The 22842-nt window shown below is 49.1% G+C and overlaps 1 protein-coding gene across 3 annotated transcripts; it reads right to left on the minus strand.

Annotated features, from left to right (window-relative positions):
• Positions 1-92: 92 nt before the first annotated feature.
• LOC308385342 (ATP-binding cassette sub-family D member 3-like) lies at positions 93-22210 on the minus strand. Of its 3 annotated transcripts, XM_080864197.1 has the most exons (23): positions 22046-22209; positions 21504-21534; positions 21316-21414; positions 20347-20435; positions 19049-19118; positions 18684-18781; positions 18129-18252; positions 16802-16858; positions 15906-16048; positions 15764-15833; positions 15512-15581; positions 15267-15364; positions 13604-13695; positions 13315-13406; positions 13171-13237; positions 13032-13095; positions 12732-12809; positions 12585-12650; positions 12127-12216; positions 11939-12058; positions 3188-3292; positions 2358-2414; positions 93-1570 (listed from the first exon to the last, which is right to left on the minus strand). In XM_080864197.1, exons 1-23 carry the CDS (start codon positions 22150-22152, stop codon positions 1493-1495), a joined length of 1965 nt encoding a protein of 654 aa, XP_080720323.1. In that variant the 5' UTR covers positions 22153-22209; the 3' UTR covers positions 93-1492. The 3 variants fall into 3 exon arrangements, with proteins under 3 accessions (XP_080720323.1, XP_080720324.1, XP_080720325.1); XM_080864198.1 differs by lacking the exon at positions 12585-12650 and having other exon boundaries at positions 22046-22210; XM_080864199.1 differs by lacking the exons at positions 18684-18781; positions 19049-19118 and having other exon boundaries at positions 22046-22210.
• Positions 22211-22842: the final 632 nt, after the last annotated feature.

Below are 22842 nucleotides of genomic sequence, written 5' to 3' on the forward strand. Positions count from 1 at the left end.
CACCATTTCATTCGTTAAACGAATAACTGGAAACGTTGGGCTGTTCTAAAACGTTACAAATCCATCTCTCTGTGGATGCACAGACACAAAAATCGTTTCTACAACTCTTTATTTCATTAATCTGAGGTGAGATAACATTAATTATAGAAAATACCAACACAGTTAAGGCTCCCCTTTACATTTTTAAAACATTAGTATAAGGTACAAACCCCCAAGACAAACACAGTCCCACCACCCACAGAATCTACATTTCATTCATGGAAATTAGTAATGACACATCGGGAAGGGAAATGCTCAAAGTCATGATTTGGTGTTTAAGTGTGGACCAGTTTTATCATCACTGATCAAAAACAGGAGAAGGTGCAGCTTGACAACCACCAGGTTCAAATGACTGAGCTCCAGAAACACAGCTCGTGCCGTTACCAACAGTTTTTCATAAAAACGCTGCACTGAGCTTAACGAGCTGCATTCTGCTTCTCCATCTCTCCACTGTTTGTTTGTCCGATCACACAGTCAAGATATTCAGACCAGCTTTATAAACAAGAGCAAAGTTCTGGAAAACTACAGGCTGCCGTCTGTGACAGTACTTATGTGTTTAACAAGAAACAACCACAGGCCTCGATAACTTTGTCCCACAGCCAGAGAAAAAGTCATCGAGCAAACTTGTTTTAACTCCATGACACATTTAGACGGCCTTTATCCTTCGGCTTTGAGAGGAGGGGAAACAGCCAGTAATGACAGAAGCAGCAAGCACATTTATGCCGTCAGATAAGGGGTCCCTCCCCACAAACTCCCCCACAGGTATTCGTTATGACCCACAGCTACATGTGAAAGTTGAAATGCTTGCTGGCGTCGTCACCTGTAGGTGGAGTGCCAGATGTCCCCCTGGTACCACAATTGAAAACAACAAACAAAAACAAATAAGCCGTCATTGTGAATCTGAACCAAGTTTAGCTAAAGGTTAGCCGAGAGCGAGGCGGACCCAGAGTGAGAAATGTGAGTGGTTGCAACAAGGCGAGATGTCCTGTGTGATGTGTTTGTGATGCCACAGGATTCGCCTCCTCACAACTGCTTCCATAAATGAGCTCATTAAAACATTAATTACGAGTGAAGGACCGTCCAACGGTCAACTCTCATCTTCAGTCAGAAGCTCCCAGACAGACACATGTAGGCAGCATCACACTCACATGAAGAACAGCTCCTGCTCCTCATTACAAGCAAACCTGGTACTGTTATGATCCATGACTGCAGTGGTGACACAGTAGCATGAGTCTACTTCTTAGTGTGAAATAGCCTAAAGGCCGGAAACAGACGTTTGGCAGTGAACAAATTATTGTTTCGACAGGACAACAGTGATAAGGATTTAACAGTGCGTAGTTTGAACTGCTGCCACGAGTGCAACCCACCCACCAAACAAAAACACTAAACAGAAAGAACACAGGACGGGTTTCTAAATCAACAGGAAGTCTGCGCCAGTGTCAGCAGCTGGTAGTTATGAACCAAACTCGACTGTTTCCTCTGTGATGGGCTTGAACTCGTAGTTTCCTCGTCCATCCATGTGCAGATAATACTACAGGACAGATCCAGAAACACAGAGTGAGTGTGGGAAGGAGAGAAATAAAGAGACCAGTGGGTTAAAACACATTTACCAATACAAAGATGTCGTTTACAACAGCAAAGAGACCAGTTACAAATGTAACCACGTGTCAGATGGTTAGGTAACAGTAAGCACCAAGATCAACATGTTTCTGTACACACATGAAGAAGACCTGGGAGGTCCGTCACTATTCACAGGTTACTCTACAGTGACACAAAGACTTTGTTGTCATTGGTTGACTATACTGCACAAACTAATGAGCAGTAATCCAATGAGACATCAAGGAGGCTCAGGATAAGCTCAGTCATAAAAGCACCAGCACGTCGTAGCATTGACCGTTTCACTGACGTTAGCATAGCGGTGACAGCATGGATCCGAGCACAGCTTCAACCAATAGGATTCCTCTCTTCATGATCGCGACCAATAAGATCAAGAGACTCAGCGGCCAACATTACACAGTGTGTGGCACATCACATACTGTACAGTTTATCAACACTGGACATCGTAATGACTCTGCTTCTAATCATAGTGAGTAGATGAGGGGGGAAGCTTTGGTGCCCCTGAAACAACAAACCACCCTGAATACAGTTTGTTTGAAGCCTTAATCACTGAACGTTACAGACGTGTTAGTCTGAACTATGCACAGACTCACTGCTCCCAAATCTGCACTATGAGTGGTCTGCTCAGCCTCAACAATGAAGCCGAGCGCTGACACAATGACAGGATCTGCACTTTGAATCATAAGAACATCCAGTCCTACCTCATGATGTTTCCACAGGGATTTCCTGTGAGACACAGTGAACAAGGTGATGCCCACCTGTTGAGATAAAAAACAAACCCCCGTTTTAAAGAACACCATGGTGAGATTTTGCCACATCATCTCCAACCCTGCTGCAAAAGCTCATAGTGTGCTACGGCCCCAGCAGGGCCTCCTTCCAAATGGACCTGTTCATACAGCTGACCCCCATCAGAGTTTAAAGGTACTTCAGGCCAGAGAAAGGTGAGCTCTAGTGCCAGAGAGCCTTGTTGGGTAGCAGCCAGTGAGCTGTGTGGTGGCTGATTAACTAACTAACGCTTCTGACTTTTCAGCTTTTTGACCAACACCTCAGTTTTGTTGCTCTTTCTTCAAAGCTGATAGCAGCTTCTGCGTGTCTGAGTTTAGTTAGTAGTAGAACCTGCATGCTCAGGACTGGCTGAGCCCTCTGAGGTTGATCTGGATTCAGTGACTTGACAGCTTCAGTTTAGACTGACAACAGTTAAAGGAGGGCGCTGGACAGATGCTATTCTGAAAGCAATGAATTCAGATCAAGGTCAGTCCCTGACATCACTGAGAAGTCAAACTAACATTTAACTGTTCAGTTTCTGTAAACAGGGAAACTTCTAGAAACCAATGAATTCCAAGATGCACTTTGATATGACTGAATGAAGAAATGATTAAACTGGACGGGAGGAGTCGTGCCAGTGAGCAGGTTCACATAATTTAGTCACTCTCTAACTGGCCCCAGTTCAGCAGAGCCCCCCCAACAAATGTGGGCACAGACGTAAACGAATGTGCTCATGTGCTATATTTATGTATATGCAAAGACATACCGTCCTGCAATGGGTGTAGATGTAATCCTCAACATCCACACTCACTGCACTGGTGCACTCATCCAGGATCGCAAACTGGGGCTTGTGGTAGAACAGTCTGGCCATCTACATGAAATAGATGTGTTAGGTAAGTCAGTCACTGCTGTTCCAAAAGTTGACCAGTTGACTGAAAATGATACTCAAATCCACAGCCACAGGGCAACTCCTGCATCACACTGCCGGTTTAGGTGTGAGAATAAAGCGCTCCTTCAAATGTGTCTGTTAGCAAGCAGAGAAGGGCTTTCATCCCCCGCAGGCCCGACCCCGCAGAGGGTGAAAGCCCAAACTTCATGCATCTGCCAAACCATGACTGGCTGGGCCAGAAAAACAAAGGAGCGACAGTGGAGGTGACAGTGGAGGTGACAGTAAAGGTGTCAGTGGAGGTGTCAGTAGAAGTGAAAATGGAGGTGAAAGTGGAGGTGACAGTGGAGGTGTCAGTAAAGGTGTCAGTGGAGGTGTCAGTAGAAGTGAAAATGGAGGTGAAAGTGGAGGTGACAGTGGAGGTGACAGTGGAGGTGTCAGTAGAGGTGTCAGTGGAGGTGACAGTGGAGGTGACAGTGGAGGTGACAGTGGAGGTGACAGTAGCGGTGTCAGTGGAGGTGACAGTAGAGGTGACAGTGGAGGTGTCAGTAAAGGTGTCAGTGGAGGTGTCAGTGGAGGTGTCAGTGGAGGTGACAGTAAAGGTGTCAGTGGAGGTGTCAGTAGAAGTGAAAATGGAGGTGAAAGTGGAGGTGACAGTGGAGGTGTCAGTGGAGGTGTCAGTGGAGGTGACAGTGGAGGTGACAGTAAAGGTGTCAGTGGAGGTGTCAGTAGAAGTGAAAATGGAGGTGAAAGTGGAGGTGACAGTGGAGGTGACAGTGGAGGTGTCAGTGGAGGTGTCAGTGGAGGTGACAGTGGAGGTGACAGTGGAGGTGACAGTGGAGGTGACAGTGGAGGTGTCAGTAGCGGTGTCAGTGGAGGTGACAGTGGAGGTGACAGTGGAGGTGTCAGTGGAGGTGTCAGTGGAGGTGTCAGTGGAGGTGACAGTGGAGGTGTCAGTAGAAGTGAAAGTGGAGGTGTCAGTGGAGGTGTCAGTGGAGGTGTCAGTGGAGGTGACAGTGGAGGTGACAGTGGAGGTGACAGTGGAGGTGTCAGTAGCGGTGTCAGTGGAGGTGACAGTGGAGGTGTCAGTAAAGGTGTCAGTGGAGGTGTCAGTGGAGGTGAAAGTGGAGGTGACAGTGGAGGTGACAGTGGAGGTGTCAGTGGAGGTGACAGTGGAGGTGTCAGTAGCGGTGTCAGTGGAGGTGTCAGTGGAGGTGTCAGTGGAGGTGTCAGTGGAGGTGACAGTGGAGGTGTCAGTGGAGGTGACAGTGGAGGTGTCAGTGGAGGTGACAGTGGAGGTGACAGTGGAGGTGTCAGTGGAGGTGACAGTGGAGGTGACAGTGGAGGTGTCAGTGGAGGTGTCAGTGGAGGTGTCAGTGGAGGTGACAGTGGAGGTGTCAGTGGAGGTGACAGTGGAGGTGTCAGTGGAGGTGTCAGTGGAGGTGTCAGTAGAGGTGACAGTAAAGGTGTCAGTGGAGGTGACAGTGGAGGTGTCAGTAGAGGTGTCAGTAAAGGTGTCAGTGGAGGTGACAGTTGAGGTGACAGTAGAGGTGACAGTAGAGGTGTCAGTAGAGGTGTCAGTAAAGGTGTCAGTGGAGGTGACAGTTGAGGTGACAGTAGAGGTGACAGTAGAGGTGTCAGTAGAGGTGTCAGTGGAGGTGACAGTAGAGGTGTCAGTAGAGGTGTCAGTAGAGGTGTCAGTGGAGGTGACAGTAGAGGTGACAGAAAAAGGTGTCAGTGGAGGTGTCAGTGGAGGTGACAGTGGAGGTGACAGTGGAGGTGTCAGTGGAGGTGACAGTAGAGGTGACAGTAAAGGTGTCAGTGGAGGTGTCAGTGGAGGTGTCAGTGGAGGTGTCAGTGGAGGTGACAGTGGAGGTGTCAGTAGAGGTGACAGTGGAGGTGTCAGTGGAGGTGACAGTGGAGGTGTCAGTGGAAGTGACAGTGGAGATGTCAGTGGAAGTGACAGTGGAGGTGACAGTAGAGGTGACAGTAGAGGTGACAGTGGAGGTGACAGTGGAGGTGAAAGTGGAGGTGAAAGTGGAGGTGACAGTGGAGGTGACAGTGGAGGTGACAGTGGAGATGACAGTAGAGATGACAGTGGAGGTGTCAGTAGAGGTGACAGTAGAGGTGTCAGTAAAGGTGTCAGTGGAGGTGTCAGTAGAAGTGAAAATGGAGGTGACAGTGGAGGTGTCAGTGGAGGTGGCAGTGGAGGTGGCAGTGGAGGTGGCAGTGGAGGTGGCAGTGGAGGTGTCAGTGGAGGTGACAGTAGAGGTGTCAGTAGAGGTGTCAGTAAAGGTGTCAGTGGAGGTGACAGTAGAGGTGACAGTGGAGGTGACAGTGGAGGTGTCAGTGGAGGTGTCAGTGGAGGTGACAGTGGAGGTGACAGTGGAGGTGTCAGTGGAGGTGACAGTGGAGGTGACAGTAAAGGTGTCAGTAGCGGTGTCAGTGGAGGTGTCAGTGGAGGTGTCAGTGGAGGTGACAGTAGAGGTGTCAGTGGAGGTGTCAGTAGCGGTGTCAGTGGAGGTGTCAGTAGAAGTGAAAGTGGAGGTGTCAGTGGAGGTGACAGTGGAGGTGACAGTAGAGGTGACAGTAGAGGTGTCAGTGGAGGTGTCAGTGGAGGTGACAGTGGAGGTGTCAGTAGAGGTGACAGTGGAGGTGACAGTGGAGGTGACATTGAGGTGTCAGTGGAGGTGACAGTAGCGGTGTCAGTGGAGGTGTCAGTGGAGGTGACAGTGGAGGTGACAGTGGAGGTGACAGTGGAGGTGTCAGTAGCGGTGTCAGTGGAGGTGTCAGTGGAGGTGTCAGTAGAAGTGAAAGTGGAGGTGTCAGTGGAGGTGACAGTGGAGGTGACAGTGGAGGTGACAGTAGAGGTGACAGTGGAGGTGTCAGTAGCGGTGTCAGTGGAGGTGTCAGTGGAGGTGACAGTAGAGGTGTCAGTAAAGGTGTCAGTGGAGGTGTCAGTAGAAGTGAAAGTGGAGGTGTCAGTGGAGGTGACAGTGGAGGTGAAAGTGGAGGTGAAAGTGGAGGTGAAAGTGGAGGTGTCAGTAGAGGTGTCAGTGGAAGTGTCAGTGGAGGTGACAGTGGAGGTGTCAGTGGAGGTGTCAGTGGAGGTGACAGTGGAGGTGACAGTGGAGGTGACAGTGGAGGTGACAGTAGAGGTGACAGTGGAGGTGACAGTAAAGGTGTCAGTGGAGGTGTCAGTAGAGGTGAAAGTGGAGGTGACAGTAGAGGTGACAGTAGAGGTGTCAGTAAAGGTGTCAGTGGAGGTGTCAGTAGAAGTGAAAGTGGAGGTGTCAGTGGAGGTGACAGTGGTGGTGTCAGTAGAGGTGATAGTGGAGGTGTCAGTGGAGGTGACAGTGGAGGTGACAGTGGAGGTGTCAGTGGAGGTGACAGTGGAGGTGACAGTGGAGGTGACAGTGGAGGTGTCAGTGGAAGTGACAGTGGAGGTGACAGTGGAGGTGTCAGTGGAGGTGACAGTGGAGGTGTCAGTGGAGGTGTCAGTGGAGGTGACAGTGGAGGTGTCAGTGGAGGTGTCAGTGGAGGTGTCAGTGGAGGTGTCAGTGGAGGTGACAGTGGAGGTGTCAGTAGCGGTGTCAGTGGAGGTGACAGTGGAGGTGTCAGTGGAGGTGTCAGTGGAGGTGACAGTGGAGGTGTCAGTGGAGGTGTCAGTGGAGGTGTCAGTGGAGGTGTCAGTGGAGGTGACAGTGGAGGTGTCAGTGGAGGTGTCAGTGGAGGTGACAGTGGAGGTGTCAGTGGAGGTGACAGTGGAGGTGACAGTGGAGGTGTCAGTGGAGGTGACAGTGGAGGTGTCAGTGGAGGTGTCAGTGGAGGTGACAGTAAAGGTGTCAGTGGAGGTGACAGTGGAGGTGTCAGTAAAGGTGTCAGTAAAGGTGTCAGTGGAGGTGACAGTGGAGGTGACAGTAGAGGTGTCAGTGGAGGTGTCAGTGGAGGTGACAGTAGAGGTGACAGTAGAGGTGTCAGTGGAGGTGACAGTAGAGGTGACAGTAGAGGTGACAGTGGAGGTGTCAGTGGAGGTGTCAGTGGAGGTGTCAGTGGAGGTGACAGAAAAAGGTGTCAGTGGAGGTGTCAGTGGAGGTGTCAGTGGAGGTGACAGTGGAGGTGACAGTGGAGGTGACAGTGGAGGTGACAGTGGAGGTGTCAGTGGAGGTGACAGTAGAGGTGTCAGTGGAGGTGTCAGTAGAGGTGACAGTAAAGGTGACAGTAAAGGTGTCAGTGGAGGTGTCAGTGGAGGTGACAGTGGAGGTGTCAGTAGAGGTGACAGTAGCGGTGTCAGTGGAGGTGTCAGTGGAGGTGTCAGTAGAAGTGAAAGTGGAGGTGTCAGTGGAGGTGTCAGTGGAGGTGACAGTGGAGGTGACAGTGGAGGTGACAGTAGAGGTGACAGTAGAGGTGACAGTGGAGGTGTCAGTAGCGGTGTCAGTGGAGGTGTCAGTGGAGGTGACAGTAGAGGTGTCAGTAAAGGTGTCAGTGGAGGTGTCAGTAGAAGTGAAAGTGGAGGTGTCAGTGGAGGTGACAGTGGAGGTGACATTGAGGTGTCAGTGGAGGTGACAGTGGAGGTGAAAGTGGAGGTGAAAGTGGAGGTGAAAGTGGAGGTGAAAGTGGAGGTGTCAGTAGAGGTGTCAGTGGAAGTGACAGTGGAAGTGACAGTAGAGGTGTCAGTGGAGGTGAAAGTGGAGGTGAAAGTGGAGGTGAAAGTGGAGGTGTCAGTAGAGGTGTCAGTGGAAGTGACAGTAGAGGTGTCAGTGGAGGTGACAGTGGAGGTGTCAGTGGAGGTGTCAGTGGAGGTGACAGTAGAGGTGACAGTAGAGGTGACAGTAGAGGTGTCAGTGGAGGTGACAGTAGAGGTGTCAGTAGAGGTGTCAGTAGAAGTGAAAGTGGAGGTGTCAGTGGAGGTGACAGTGGTGGTGACAGTGGAGGTGTCAGTAGAGGTGACAGTAGAGGTGACAGTGGAGGTGTCAGTGGAGGTGTCAGTGGAGGTGACAGTGGAGGTGACAGTGGAGGTGACAGTGGAGGTGTCAGTAGCGGTGTCAGTGGAGGTGTCAGTGGAGGTGTCAGTGGAGGTGACAGTGGAGGTGTCAGTGGAGGTGACAGTGGAGGTGTCAGTGGAGGTGTCAGTAGAGGTGACAGTGGAGGTGACAGTAGAGGTGACAGTAGAGGTGTCAGTAGAGGTGACAGTGGAGGTGTCAGTGGAGGTGTCAGTAGAGGTGACAGTGGAGGTGACAGTAGAGGTGACAGTGGAGGTGACAGTAGAGGTGACAGTGGAGGTGTCAGTAGAGGTGTCAGTGGAGGTGACAGTAGAGGTGTCAGTGGAGGTGTCAGTGGAGGTGTCAGTAGAGGTGACAGTGGAGGTGTCAGTGGAGGTGACAGTGGAGGTGTCAGTGGAGGTGTCAGTGGAGGTGACAGTAGAGGTGACAGTGGAGGTGTCAGTGGAGGTGTCAGTGGAGGTGTCAGTAGAGGTGACAGTGGAGGTGACAGTGGAGGTGTCAGTAGAGGTGACAGTGGAGGTGACAGTGGAGGTGACAGTAAAGGTGTCAGTGGAGGTGACAGTGGAGGTGACAGTAGGGGTGTCAGTAGAGGTGAAAGTGGAGGTGACAGTAGAGGTGACAGTGGAGGTGACAGTAGAGGTGACAGTAGAGGTGACAGTGGAGGTGACAGTGGAGGTGACAGTAGAGGTGACAGAGGTGACAGTAGAGGTGTCAGTGGAGGTGTCAGTAGCGGTGTCAGTGGAGGTGTCAGTAGAAGTGAAAGTGGAGGTGTCAGTGGAGGTGACAGTGGAGGTGACAGTAGAGGTGTCAGTGGAGGTGTCAGTAGCGGTGTCAGTGGAGGTGTCAGTGGAGGTGACAGTAGAGGTGACAGTAGAGGTGTCAGTAAAGGTGTCAGTGGAGGTGTCAGTGGAGGTGTCAGTGGAGGTGACAGTGGAGGTGACAGTGGAGGTGTCAGTAGAGGTGACAGTGGAGGTGACAGTAGCGGTGTCAGTGGAGGTGACAGTGGAGGTGACAGTGGAGGTGACAGTGGAGGTGTCAGTGGAGGTGTCAGTGGAGGTGTCAGTGGAGGTGACAGTGGAGGTGACAGTGGAGGTGTCAGTGGAGGTGACAGTGGAGGTGACAGTGGAGGTGACAGTAGAGGTGACAGTAGAGGTGACAGTAAAGGTGTCAGTAGCGGTGTCAGTGGAGGTGTCAGTGGAGGTGACAGTAAAGGTGTCAGTGGAGGTGTCAGTGGAGGTGTCAGTGGAGGTGTCAGTGGAGGTGACAGTAGAGGTGACAGTAGAGGTGACAGTAGAGGTGACAGTGGAGGTGTCAGTAGCGGTGTCAGTGGAGGTGTCAGTGGAGGTGTCAGTAGAAGTGAAAGTGGAGGTGTCAGTGGAGGTGACAGTGGAGGTGACAGTGGAGGTGACAGTAGAGGTGACAGTAAAGGTGTCAGTGGAGGTGTCAGTGGAGGTGTCAGTAGCGGTGTCAGTGGAGGTGTCAGTGGAGGTGACAGTAGAGGTGTCAGTAAAGGTGTCAGTGGAGGTGTCAGTAGAAGTGAAAGTGGAGGTGTCAGTAGAGGTGACAGTGGAGGTGACAGTGGAGGTGACAGTGGAGGTGACATTGAGGTGTCAGTGGAGGTGACAGTGGAGGTGACAGTGGAGGTGAAAGTGGAGGTGAAAGTGGAGGTGAAAGTGGAGGTGACAGTAGAGGTGTCAGTAAAGGTGTCAGTAGAGGTGTCAGTGGAAGTGACAGTAGAGGTGTCAGTGGAAGTGTCAGTGGAGGTGACAGTGGAGGTGACAGTGGAGGTGTCAGTGGAGGTGTCAGTGGAGGTGACAGTAGAGGTGACAGTGGAGGTGTCAGTAGAGGTGACAGTAGAGGTGACAGTAGAGGTGACAGTAGAGGTGTCAGTGGAGGTGTCAGTGGAGGTGTCAGTGGAGGTGTCAGTAGAGGTGACAGTAGAGGTGACAGTAGAGGTGTCAGTAGAGGTGTCAGTAGAGGTGTCAGTAGAGGTGTCAGTAGAGGTGACAGTGGAGGTGTCAGTAGAGGTGACAGTGGAGGTGTCAGTAGAGGTGTCAGTAGAGGTGTCAGTAGAGGTGTCAGTAGAGGTGACAGTAGAGGTGACAGTAGAGGTGACAGTAGAGGTGACAGTGGAGGTGACAGTAGAGGTGACAGTAGAGGTGACAGTGGAGGTGACAGTGGAGGTGTCAGTAGAGGTGTCAGTAGAGGTGACAGTAGAGGTGACAGTAGAGGTGACAGTGGAGGTGACAGTAGAGGTGACAGTAGAGGTGTCAGTGGAGGTGTCAGTAGAGGTGTCAGTAGAGGTGTCAGTAGAGGTGACAGTAGAGGTGACAGTAGAGGTGACAGTGGAGGTGACAGTAGAGGTGACAGTAGAGGTGACAGTAGAGGTGACAGTAGAGGTGTCAGTGGAGGTGTCAGTAGAGGTGACAGTAGAGGTGACAGTAGAGGTGACAGTGGAGGTGACAGTAGAGGTGACAGTAGAGGTGACAGTAGAGGTGACAGTAGAGGTGTCAGTGGAGGTGTCAGTAGAGGTGTCAGTGGAGGTGTCAGTAGAGGTGTCAGTAGAGGTGACAGTAGAGGTGACAGTAGAGGTGACAGTAGAGGTGTCAGTAGAGGTGTCAGTAGAGGTGACAGTAGAGGTGACAGTAGAGGTGTCAGTGGAGGTGACAGTGGAGGTGACAGTGGAGGTGACAGTGGAGGTGACAGTAGAGGTGACAGTAGAGGTGACAGTAGAGGTGTCAGTAGAGGTGTCAGTAGAGGTGACAGTAGAGGTGACAGTAGAGGTGACAGTGGAGGTGTCAGTGGAGGTGACAGTAGAGGTGACAGTAGAGGTGACAGTAGAGGTGACAGTGGAGGTGTCAGTAGAGGTGACAGTAGAGGTGACAGTAGAGGTGACAGTAGAGGTGTCAGTGGAGGTGTCAGTAGAGGTGTCAGTGGAGGTGTCAGTAGAGGTGTCAGTGGAGGTGTCAGTAGAGGTGACAGTAGAGGTGACAGTAGAGGTGACAGTAGAGGTGTCAGTAGAGGTGTCAGTAGAGGTGTCAGTAGAGGTGTCAGTGGAGGTGACAGTGGAGGTGTCAGTAGAGGTGACAGTAGAGGTGACAGTAGAGGTGACAGTAGAGGTGTCAGTGGAGGTGTCAGTAGAGGTGTCAGTAGAGGTGTCAGTAGAGGTGACAGTAGAGGTGTCAGTGGAGGTGTCAGTAGAGGTGTCAGTAGAGGTGACAGTAGAGGTGTCAGTGGAGGTGTCAGTAGAGGTGTCAGTAGAGGTGACAGTAGAGGTGACAGTAGAGGTGACAGTAGAGGTGTCAGTGGAGGTGTCAGTAGAGGTGTCAGTAGAGGTGTCAGTGGAGGTGAAAGTGGAGGTGACAGTAGAGTTGACAGTAGTGGAGGTGACAGTGGAGGTGTCAGTAGAGGTGACAGTGGAGGTGACAGTGGAGGTGACAGTGGAGGTGACAGTGGAGGTGACAGTGGAGTTGACAGTAGTGGAGGTGACAGTAGTGGAGGTGACAGTGGAGGTGACAGTGGAGGCCTGAAGAGTTTAACACATGTTTATGGCTGTTCAGCATGAATATGCAAACCAATGGCTGGTGTGTGCTTTTCAGCATGTGGAGAGGTACAACTGAGTCCTTACAGCCATCCTCTGTTTTTCCCCTCCACTGAGAACGTCCATCCAGTCCTGGACAGTATCCCAGCTGCCCTCCCGGTCCAGGATGTGACCCAGCTGAACATTATCCAGGTATTCCTTCAGCACCTGTACACAAATATAGAGTCATACACACATACACAGTGGCAGTGTGGAGGAAATCTGCAGTGTCGTACCTGATCAGAGATGCCTTTCCTTTTTTGTTCTTCATGGGTGTCGGGGTAAATGACTTGGTCCCTCAGAGAACCCAGAGTCATGTAGGGTCTCTGGACAGAAACAGAGGAGGACTTGTGAAGGGATGCATTAATGCTGTGCTTTCCAAGCTGACCCTTAAACGTGTTGTGGGTAACATCTCCGCAGAGACCTACACTCCAAACAATATTTGGGCATGAAATGAGCATCTACTGAAGAATCGCTCAGACCTGTGTTTACACACAGGAGGCTTTAACACACTAGCATGCTCCTGGTGAACAGGGAGGTTGTGAAAAGTGCAGGAAGCCAGTGAGACTCTGGAGTAGTCTATAAATAAACTCTGACAGTGTTGTGTTTTATCCCGTCTCATTTTTAGAGACCATCTTCCTCAAACTGCATCAGAGTTAAAGTAAAGCTCACACATCGCCTCCTGAAGACTCACCTGTGGGACGTAGAAAAGCTTCCCCCTCTCAGGTTTTGTCAGATGCCCACCAAACAGAGGCCACAGCTAAAGCACAACCAAATAAATCCACATCATAAAAGTAAAACCAGCTTGAGATGAAACTGATTACTGATGGTGCAGCCCTACCTCTCCCAGCACCCTGAACAGGGAGCTCTTCCCACAGCCGTTGGGTCCACACACAAGAACATTAGTGCCAGACTTCACCTTCAGAAAAGAGAGAACAGCGTCTACACAACGTCCCATTGAACATCAGACACAGGGACAAAGCTATCTGAGCCCCGGCTGATCTCAGGTAGACAGCATCACACATACATGCAGCCACGAAAAGTTTGAACTGTGTCAGCACACCACTGAGTGAAATAAGTATTTGATCCTAAAACATGTCGTAGTACTCGATGGAGATGAGGTAATGCATGCACACTTTACTTCAAACGTAAGATTTCTGATCAGGATGTCTCCATTGGGTGTTGCTAGGGGAGTATTCTCAAATCTGCAGAGAGGAAAACATAAATCACACTCGATATCGCACTAAAGCACAAAGTGAAACCACACAAGCAGCACATACTTGATGAGGTTGTCTTTGTTAATAATTTGACCACTGCCCGGGACCAGTTTCTCTGCAGCATCTGCTTCTAAACACAGCGGAAAAACAAATGATGATGGCAGCTGTCGCAAATCCACTTCACAGTACATCAGGACTCATGCGTACCCTTCTCCTGCTGGGACACCATGGTGCGCTCGTATTTGCCAGCATTAAGGTCCTTGAGCACCTTCATCAGTTCAACGATACGAGCCGTGAACCTGTCGGGGGCACAATTCAACACATCCTCAGTGAACAGCACACCAGCTGTGTTTGGAAACACACTACACAACCCAGACAGCCAGCGCTCATCATGCCAGTGCTGTAGGACATTATTATCCATTTAAAGATGAGCAGTCAAATCTAAGCTCTAAGGAAATATTGGCTCAAAGCACAGCTCCCCCTTCTGCACACTCACCCTGAGAGCCGGCTCATCTCCCGGCCAGCCAGAACAATCCTGCCCAGGGCCTGGGACATTCTCAGCAGCATCCTGCCGCTCTGGTAGTAGTCCTACGAACAGCAATCAGTCAAACCTCAAAGCCCAAACATTACTACAGCAGTTTGTTAAAGCTGCGCTCCTGCTGCACGTCCCGACTGCAGCATAAACATACAGTTAATAAAGCATTAAATCTACGTGTGAAAACTAATTATGCTGGACGTCTAACATGAGGACTGAAGGGACGCCACATCGTTGGACAGACATGAAAATGATCAGGACAGAATCCGAGTTCACAGACACCCTGAAAAATCAAATCAATCATGGACCCTTTCACAGATCTGGAATCAGTCGGCACGGAGCTCCCGGATAGTTGGAGGCGGAGCCTGGCAGCAGATAGACTGAAGCACGGAGCCATTTAAAGGCAACACTTCATCCTCCAGATACTCCACTGTTGCCACAGGAGGCTGGACACACCAGTGGGAATTCCCATTCCATGATCCATATATAACTCCGCTCTGAGAGTCAACAGCATCGCAGCATAGTGTGCAATATAATTGCATGCTGCATGTCCCCTCTTTGCTGTGATCAGTGTTAGAGTTGGTGCTCTAAAGTGTAATGCATCACACATATTGCACAGAAGTGTTTACTTTACTTTCCTGTTTGTTACATAATGACCTGAAACGCATCCTTACCATTGAATAGAAAGCCACAGGTCTGCAGTGCCACACTACACATGGCACCAGAACACTTTTTATGTCCGATACCACAAATTTGGATATCTGCCGATACCTAAATTAATCTGATATAGTGTCTTTTTTATAAATATCTTGCTGCATTTTGTATAAGTTCATACTCAAGTTTTTAAAAACAAGAGACTGAAGCTATTCTGTTATACACAGAATACACTGCAGCCAAAACATCTTATAGTTCAGCAACACTGATCAATCTAATAAAGTTAAACCTGCACCATCCTCCCTATTCTGGTATTTTAAAGAGTACTTAGCAGAAATATTAAACTAACTAACAGGGTCGCCAACTTATAGCAACAATATTAGGTAACCACCGTCCACCTCACAATGCTTAATCGACATAATCAACTTTAATTTAATGCACATGTAAAACCAAAGCACAGAAATCAATTTTTCTACAATATCTGTGGATTCAACATCGTTCTTCAACAGAACTGCACAGATGGTTCCCAAAGTACTGTAGCTTACTAGAGTATATTAGACGTAATAGCTCCTATATACAGTAATGGACTTCTATACATTTAATCCGATCACCACTTTGTAAGATTCAGATAATTATTTAATAAAAGCGAGACATTTTAAATGAGAATAAGAAAGAAAAGTCTTTTTTGAGCCCCCCTCTCCCTGTTAATGCCACAATCCCACGATCACCTGACCCAAACTCAACGTAACACCTGTTCGTCCCGTCTGATGCTGCCAGGTTACACCTCAGACTGTACCTCCTGCTGCCACAGTACTATCAGAGGACAAAGTCAAGGTTGTTCTAGTGATGCTGACAGAAGCTACAGTTCATTATTACATTTGTAATCTAGATCATCGCGGCTTTAACAAATGTCAGGATTTATAAAGTACTCTTTCAGACGCGTGTTAAGTTACAGTACAGCTCCGCTCACCTCCAGCAGCTCCGAGTGTGTGCTGTGTGTGTGCCGTGGATGGGAAAGGTTCAGGAACGGCCGGCTAACCACCAGATATCCCACCACGGTGGCCAGATCTGCAAAGGAACAGCACGTGCACACACAGGACGACGCTTTATGTTGTTGGGGTGAACGTGATGAAAATGGCTTCATTCTGTTACAGGCTGTTACTGATGCTCGGTGGAGGACTGGACGAGGAGCACGTCAGCAAAACAGCTACTTACACTTAGCAATTATACTGTCCACGACACCCATAGAGAACCGGAAGAAGATGAAGTCATGCAGGTGGTCCACCTGGAAGGACAGTCTGGATTACACTCCCATATTCACTCTAGTTACCAGGAACTGGACATTTCTCCTGCTTTACTGGTTTCATCCTTCAAAAGCAAAATGTTTGCATCTTCTAAGTTTCTCTACATGAGTACTTACTGAGGTCAAGCACAGTCCCTCAGCCTGGGTAACCCAGGGCTACTCACCAGTTTCTGGAAAACGCTATGAATGGTCTGTTTTTCCCTCTTGTTCCCATTGTAGAAGGCAATCTCCTCACTGATGAGAAGATGCATCGTTAACAAACACGCCAGGCCTGCACAGTAACAGACGAGTGGCTGACAGGCTTACCTGTTGGTGATGAGGCGAGAGTTCACGTAGCGGTACTCGCCCTCGTAACGCTGCTCAGTCACGGTCATCTTGCCTACTGGCCTCCTTAATCTGGTCAGGAACAGCCCTGAGATCAGCAGGTAGACCATCATGCTGGCTGGACCCTAGGTGATGATGAATACAGAGACAGCAGCACACCTGAGCTTAAGATGTGCCCGCGGCAAACAATGAGAAGACGTAACAGATGTAAGGAGGTGGACCCTCACTGGAGGAAATATCCTGGTCAAAAACGACTTCGACAGTCCTTTGATTGAGTAGAAATACTTCAGTACTATTGGAGGCCACCTGAACTCTGGTTAGACACGTTTATTCTGGTACAACACAGTAGCACAACCTCGGGATTGTTTGAGTTCAGAAGGAGAACTTTAGGTGTTTATGTTGGACCAGACAGCGATCGACCCACCGACCTTCAGCCATCGCAGGCTTTGGACCAAGCTCTGTCCTCCAACGCACAAATTAAAGAAACATGCACACTGATAGATGCCTAAAGAAGGGAAGGCCAGAAGCATGTCTTTGTGGAAGCACACAATGGGAGCTGTGGTAACGCACAACAGTCATACTGTGGAAGAAAGCTGTGTGAGCACACATGTACACAGAGGGCTTCAAGCAGCAGCTCTCCTCTTGTTGGACAGCTAGATGGAGGAGATGCAGATGTCAGGGTGATTTGTAGCAGAGGGAAAGACAGGAAGCGTTTCATGATGAGGAGGAAGGTGATTTCTGCTGACTCAGGAGTCCTGCTACAACCAGCCCAGACAAGCCTACAGCTGACAGTGCTGATCACACAGACCTGAGAACCAACAGGAATCATTGTACTCGTTCCATCCCAAAATAAAGACATTTCTTGGAAACTTGCTTACCTGGGCACCGATGGCACTTGTCAGTTTGAAGATGTACAGGCCAATATCTAACAGAGGCTGCAGGACACAAACAGGAAAGAGTTAGACACAGGGAAATGCCACAGCAGGCCTCACGAGTCCAGAGCTGCTGCAGAGACACCAAACAGAAAGTGAACAGCTGTAGCTACAGACGCAAACACGTCCCGCACAGAAAGCCCCGCCCACGTGGTAGAGGGCGGCCCCACCACTGGGGCAGGGCAATATGGCCAAAAATATTTATCACCATATATTTGAAAATGTGCGATAACGATATAACTGGCGCGAGACAAAATACTTTTTCACTTGAACAAGCAGCTGTTTTATGTGCAGCTGTACAACAATGCAACAGCTTAACCAAAAGGCATTTCCAGTGGAAACTGGCCGACATATCCTCAGCATGTATATCCACACTAGCTAAAGAGCTGCTTTGCAGTGTGCCCAATAAATAAGTCAAACATGTCTTTTTTGGGATTATAAGAAAACCAAACTTGACTCGTTCTTCTTGCTTCCTGCACTTCGTACCATCGATTCATTAATGTTGAATTCTCTCACAGCTGCTCTGTTCTCATGATCGACTGCGCCACTGATGGACTTTAAAATCCACTTCATGCACATGTCTTAACAGGAGCCATTTGGGCTCCTTATGCACACAATACTGTAATATTATGTTGAAGCACAGTGCGTATCACAGTGCGTATCACAGTGCGCATCACTCCACCAGGCTCCAGTCTGCGGCTTCGTAGCTTAGCAAAGTTGTACTGAAACATTTTGACATGAGCGCCGTGGACATAAAATCGGTTTGAGGTCAGTAAGCACAACCAGAATTCATACATAAGGCGCGCTGTCGATTTTTGAGAAAATCAAAGGATTGATTTTAAGTGTGGCTTCTTTTGTGAAAAAGACGGTAATAACGACGGCCGCTTGCATGTTCTACAAAAAAAAAGTGCTTCGGTGCCTATGTGACGGACAGAAACTCAGCCAGCTCTGCACATTATACTGGTATCACAGTGAACGGTGTGATGTGGCCCAGTCCTCCCACCACTGCACCCTCAGCCTCCTGGTAACCACACCTCTGCTATCCATTTCAAAGCCCAGGCGACGATCTTGTTAAATTATTGCAGTCAGAGGTTTTTACTACATATATCCATGATATCAGTTTGACTCTGCGGTGTCACCTTGCTCTCCATCCACCCGCCCCACGGGGTGATGATACTCTGATGTGTACAGTGGATTTACATCCCACTGTGGCCGAATTACACCTGCATGATGGGGGAGTGCAGCTGATTGATCATTAACATGTATGGAGTACCTTGCTGACGTTGGAGTACAGATCCACCACACTGTTGCAGAACTTCTCCACATCCTGTGTCAGCAGCTGGTCTGCGTTGGCTACACGGTTGTCCAAGTTTCCCATTTTGTAGTAAGTGTAACCTCTGAAGAAGCAGGAAACAGAGTGCAGCAATCACACAACAGCTCTAATCACTACGAGTCGGGTCAGAGTCCCTGTGATGGAAGAGAGGCTGACGCTGTTTGCTTTGGCTCTCCTCAGTTACATCTGCAGGGTCAAAGTTCAGTAGTGCCGAGCTGATAGTAGCAAACAAGAGAACGCTGCAGCCACACAGGCCTGGCTTACATGCATTTGAACAACATGCTCCAGGTGTTCAGTGACCACAGGCACACAGAGGCTTCAACACCACAGCCGACTGACACCGTCTCACATCTGCTCCCCAGATTTAGCAAACAAAGCCACTCGTTTCACTGAAGTTTAAATACAGCAGCCTAACCCTGCTGCTGTCAGTGTCTCACATGCACTGAAGGTGAAACCCTCTGCACACGACGAGCACAGCATCACTGGTGTACTTACTGCAGGTACTGGTTGTAGAGATGCTGGGTTAGCCTCTCACGAAACCTCAGCTTCAGCTCATTCAGACCAAACTTCAGGAAGTTGTTCACCAAGGATATCTGGAAACAGCCAGTCAGACATTCAAAGAAAGCTCCCAGGAGAACAGCGTGCAGGAACACAGCTCGAGGTGATGAAAGCCATGCAAACTACAGACAATCAGCCATGCTCAGTTTATGTCAGTGTGATAATTACACCAGTTTCTGTGCCATGAAAAGCAGTCAGTCACACAGTTAGCCAAGCAGATCATGCTAGTGTGATGATGGGATGTGGGAGCATGAAATCAACGTGGGTGTCACAAACCTCAGGACTCCAGAGTTCACACTTACAATTGGCATGAATTCAATAAACTTCAACAAGCAGATCTTGAAATCTTTAGTGGAACGACCAATAATTGCACTGCAAACCACAACAAGAACAAAGATGAGCAAACAAAGCCAAGGTCAGAGACAAACACTGAAGCTTGCTGTGTGCAATTTATGATGTGACACAAAGAGGACGGTGGATCCTGACACGGAGCAACACTGGAACACTACTCAATCTATGCATTTCCATGTTATTAGCTGCTGTGCACAGAGGCCCGACTCTGAGGCATCACTGGGCCATGTGTAAACTGCATTTGTTACATACATTACAAATATTTGTCAGATCCACCTAATCGCACAGAAAAATAACAAAATATGGCAGCCCAAACCCAAGTGCAGTGTGTGCTCGTAATTCAACATCTGCAGCAATATCAAATCTATAATCAACAGTAGTTCAGTCTGCTCTCCAGCAGCTTCGACTCCGGGATCAGAGCGTGACGGTCTCCACCGTGAAGACATGGATCAAAGCACATCTGGGTCCCGCCCAGCTCTCTCTCTCCTGGGTTTCTGACATTTGCAGAGTGCACACAGAACAAGTCTGCGTTTGAAAAACTCAGCTTCAGGCGCTTCTCAACAATGCAGTGCCTTTCACTGCTCCTACAAAGATGCAGCACTCGTACGCAGCGCTTTGTGTGCCAGGGTCATGTGACACGTGAAACGGCGCACACAGTATCTGAAGCAGAACAAGTTCATACTACACGCCACGTCTGACCAGCTGCAGGTCGAGCCAGCTGATCCAGAGCCGGCGGCCGGAGTAATGAGCACACACTGAACAGCATTCCAGTGAACCTGTGCCAGGATGTTACACGTCCCCATGACGACCACAGGTCAGCGTTGTACCTCACAGACCGCACACAAAGCAGATGTTAGAGCTACCATGTTAATGGCTTCTTCTAACACAGCACTTGTTGACAGTTACCCCTGGTATGACTGACATGTAGGAACAAAAGTGCGTGTTGAACACACAGCTGTCTCTGCTTATAATACCACTGTGAAGAACCAAAACACAGTCATCAGTTCCTGTAAAGACAGCAAAGCAGAATCCACGTTACGTTTTCAAACTTTCATTGTGTGAGCAGCAGCAGAGAAAGCCGGGAACGCCCCCTGCTCTGCTTCGGCCTGGTAGGGCATCAACATCGCCGACGCTACGACCACACACTGCCCCGCCCCCCACTCTAGTGATTTATCACCGTCTCATCTTTGTTGTGTCGTCTGATTTACTCCTGTAACACAAAGAAACATCGTAAACACTGAAGCCTGACCTTTCGATCATGGTCCCGTTCTGGATCATCCACACGTCACAGTAGGTTCTGGCCACCAGCATGGCAGCAATAAACATCAGGTAGCCAGCCTGTGGAGGAGAGGGGAGACAGCGCCCACAGACTGGTTAGTGTGTAAAAGACTGCAGATGTTTATGGTCCTACCTTTGACTCTGCTCGTATCTAATGAACTGATGAGATAAGACGAGACCAGGAGCAGCCATGTGGCGGCGACCTTGACTTGTGGAGTTATTGTCTCTGTGTCAAAGGGCTCTGCTGCAATCACAGCAACGCTGTGGAAACTGTTTCCCAGTATCTTTCAACCATTACCAGACTCAATGTTTATGGTTGGCCCAGTCATCACTGGTCAAATAGGTGAAAGGCCTCAGTGATTAGGGCTGTCACAAAACTAGAATCACAATTTAATACCAATAACCATGAAAATGTCAGAGAGCGGCCAATCGAACACCACGGGCACCAGTACGTTTCAATGGGAGGACTGGCAACAGGTGCCTTCAACATAATGCTGACCAGAAGGAAGCAAAGATGAAGAGCTGGTATCACTACGACCTTATCATCAGGTCATTACTGTCAGAGTACCATATTCATACACCTGCTGTGTTCATTTCACTGACAATGATGTGAACACAGTAACCTCACTGTGACACGAACCAAAGCAACCTGCTGATCCGGAACTTTCCGGAGCCACGTACGCTTTGTATTCTGGGAGGTCCTACAGATATGTGAGGGTCTGTACTGGCTCTTCTGCTAGTTTCTAGAATAAAGGATGCAGTGTGTACACCATGCATGAAGCCTTCAAACGCAACATCCATGTAAGGGCCGCGATCAGAAGAAATGTGCAGCATGTCTACACCGGCATGATGAACTGTCCACTGGCCTGGAGTCGAACCAAAGCACCTATATGAAGAGAGCAGTGAGTGCAGGCGGTCGCTGGTTCGAGTCCACTCTTACCTCCATGCAGAAAACGCGAGGCACCAAGACCCGGAGGATCCGGAGGATCCGGAGGAAGAAAACTTTGTCCACAGCTGCGCGATCTTTTTTGCCATCCTTCTGCATGAAGAGGTTCAGACAAGAATTAAATGCACCAAACTAAGTATTATGTAGACTTTGGACACTCCGCTCAGGGTGTTTCAACATACCTGCGTGTTCAGCACCAGGTCTGAGCTTCCTCTGAAAAACAGGGCATTAAACGATAAACACGCTGGTAACTGTGGCCTCCGCTGCCATCCTGTAGCATGAGGCCCGTTTACAGGACTCACACACGGGACTACAGCCTCAGCCTTCACCGCCTCAGAGCGACCTCTTTCCCACAACATTCACCACGTCACCTGCCAGCGGGGTTACTGCTGTCGTGGCTGACAGATAACTACACACTAGCTTATTAGATTACACACACAACTTTGGCTGACAGTACGACATTACTGAGAAAGAAACAGTAGAAGACACCAAGCCACAGAATTCTGGCTGTGCGACAGTGTGTCGGGAACACGTTATTTCTGTTCGTGTTGGGATGTATGCCGAAACAAGAGGACCCCGAAGAGCACACAGAAAACGTGCCTGCTTAGAAAGGAGCCTCGGGAGCGCCGAGCAGCGGCAGGTCGCCTGTCAGCTGCTAGCCGCTCCTCAGTAGCATGACTGTCGCTGACAACCAGCTGCTGAGCGACACACAGCAGCCGCTTACCTGTTTGACTTGGTCCGCTTCCTGTGCTTCAGCAGCACGAACACAAACAAAATGCTGCCCGCTATGGAGGAGTTCCTAGCTGTCAGATATTTACTGAAACCCGCCATGACTGGGACACAACGACCGGCCTGCGCTCCACGGTCTTTCGGACGAAGTCTTCTTCTTCTGTATCGGCGGCTGACAACGACTATAGAGATGCATTACTGCCACCTACCTGTGGCTGCAATAATAATAATAATAATAGTAAATTATCATCATTATTATTTATCTATTTTTACTTTGACGCGTCAAGTACAAATGCATATAGGAATAGATGAACTGCCAAAGAGATCAGTAACAATGAATGAAAACAGTCAGTGAATAAATGTACATACAAAAAACAAATCATCATGTCTAAATGTCTATGCAAAAAATAAGCATGTGAACGCAGTGTAATATTAAATCAAAGCTGCACTTACTTTACAATAGCATGTGTTGTTTTTGTGGTTTAGTCATTTTAAAGTACCTGTAAAGTTCTTTTTATATAGAAGTTAAATTCTAACTTAAATTAGCTCAATTAGTTTAAGATGTAACCCAGCTTTAGACATAATAATCAATGATGGTGATAATGAGGTAGCTCTTCTGCCTTAAGCCATGTGCTTGGCCAGAGGTTGTTTGGTTTCCTTGATGTATAAAACAGGACAATCATCCTGGCACTTACTGGTGTATTACTACTCTAATAGTGTATTACTAATCTGTGCCGGGGGACTGTGGGTGGACTGCTTTTTGGCGTAGCATGTTTTGGGGTTAAAAGCCAT

Source organism: Rhamphochromis sp. 'chilingali' (assembly GCF_963969265.1).
Source record: "Rhamphochromis sp. 'chilingali' genome assembly, chromosome: 18".
In the NCBI taxonomy this organism is placed as follows: domain Eukaryota; kingdom Metazoa; phylum Chordata; class Actinopteri; order Cichliformes; family Cichlidae; genus Rhamphochromis; species Rhamphochromis sp. 'chilingali'.

Bases quoted from the DNA above. Each gene is read 5' to 3' on its own strand.
- LOC308385342 (XM_080864197.1), bottom strand. From the start codon at position 22,152: ATGGCGGGTTTCAGTAAATATCTGACAGCTAGGAACTCCTCCATAGCG. The intron at 21,535-22,045 runs GTAAGCGGCTGC...CCTGTTTTTCAG, and splicing joins AAGCGGACCAAGTCAAACAG to AGGAAGCTCAGACCTGGTGC. The intron at 20,436-21,315 runs GTAAGAGTGGAC...TCTCCTCCACAG, and splicing joins CTCGCGTTTTCTGCATGGAG to GCTGGCTACCTGATGTTTAT.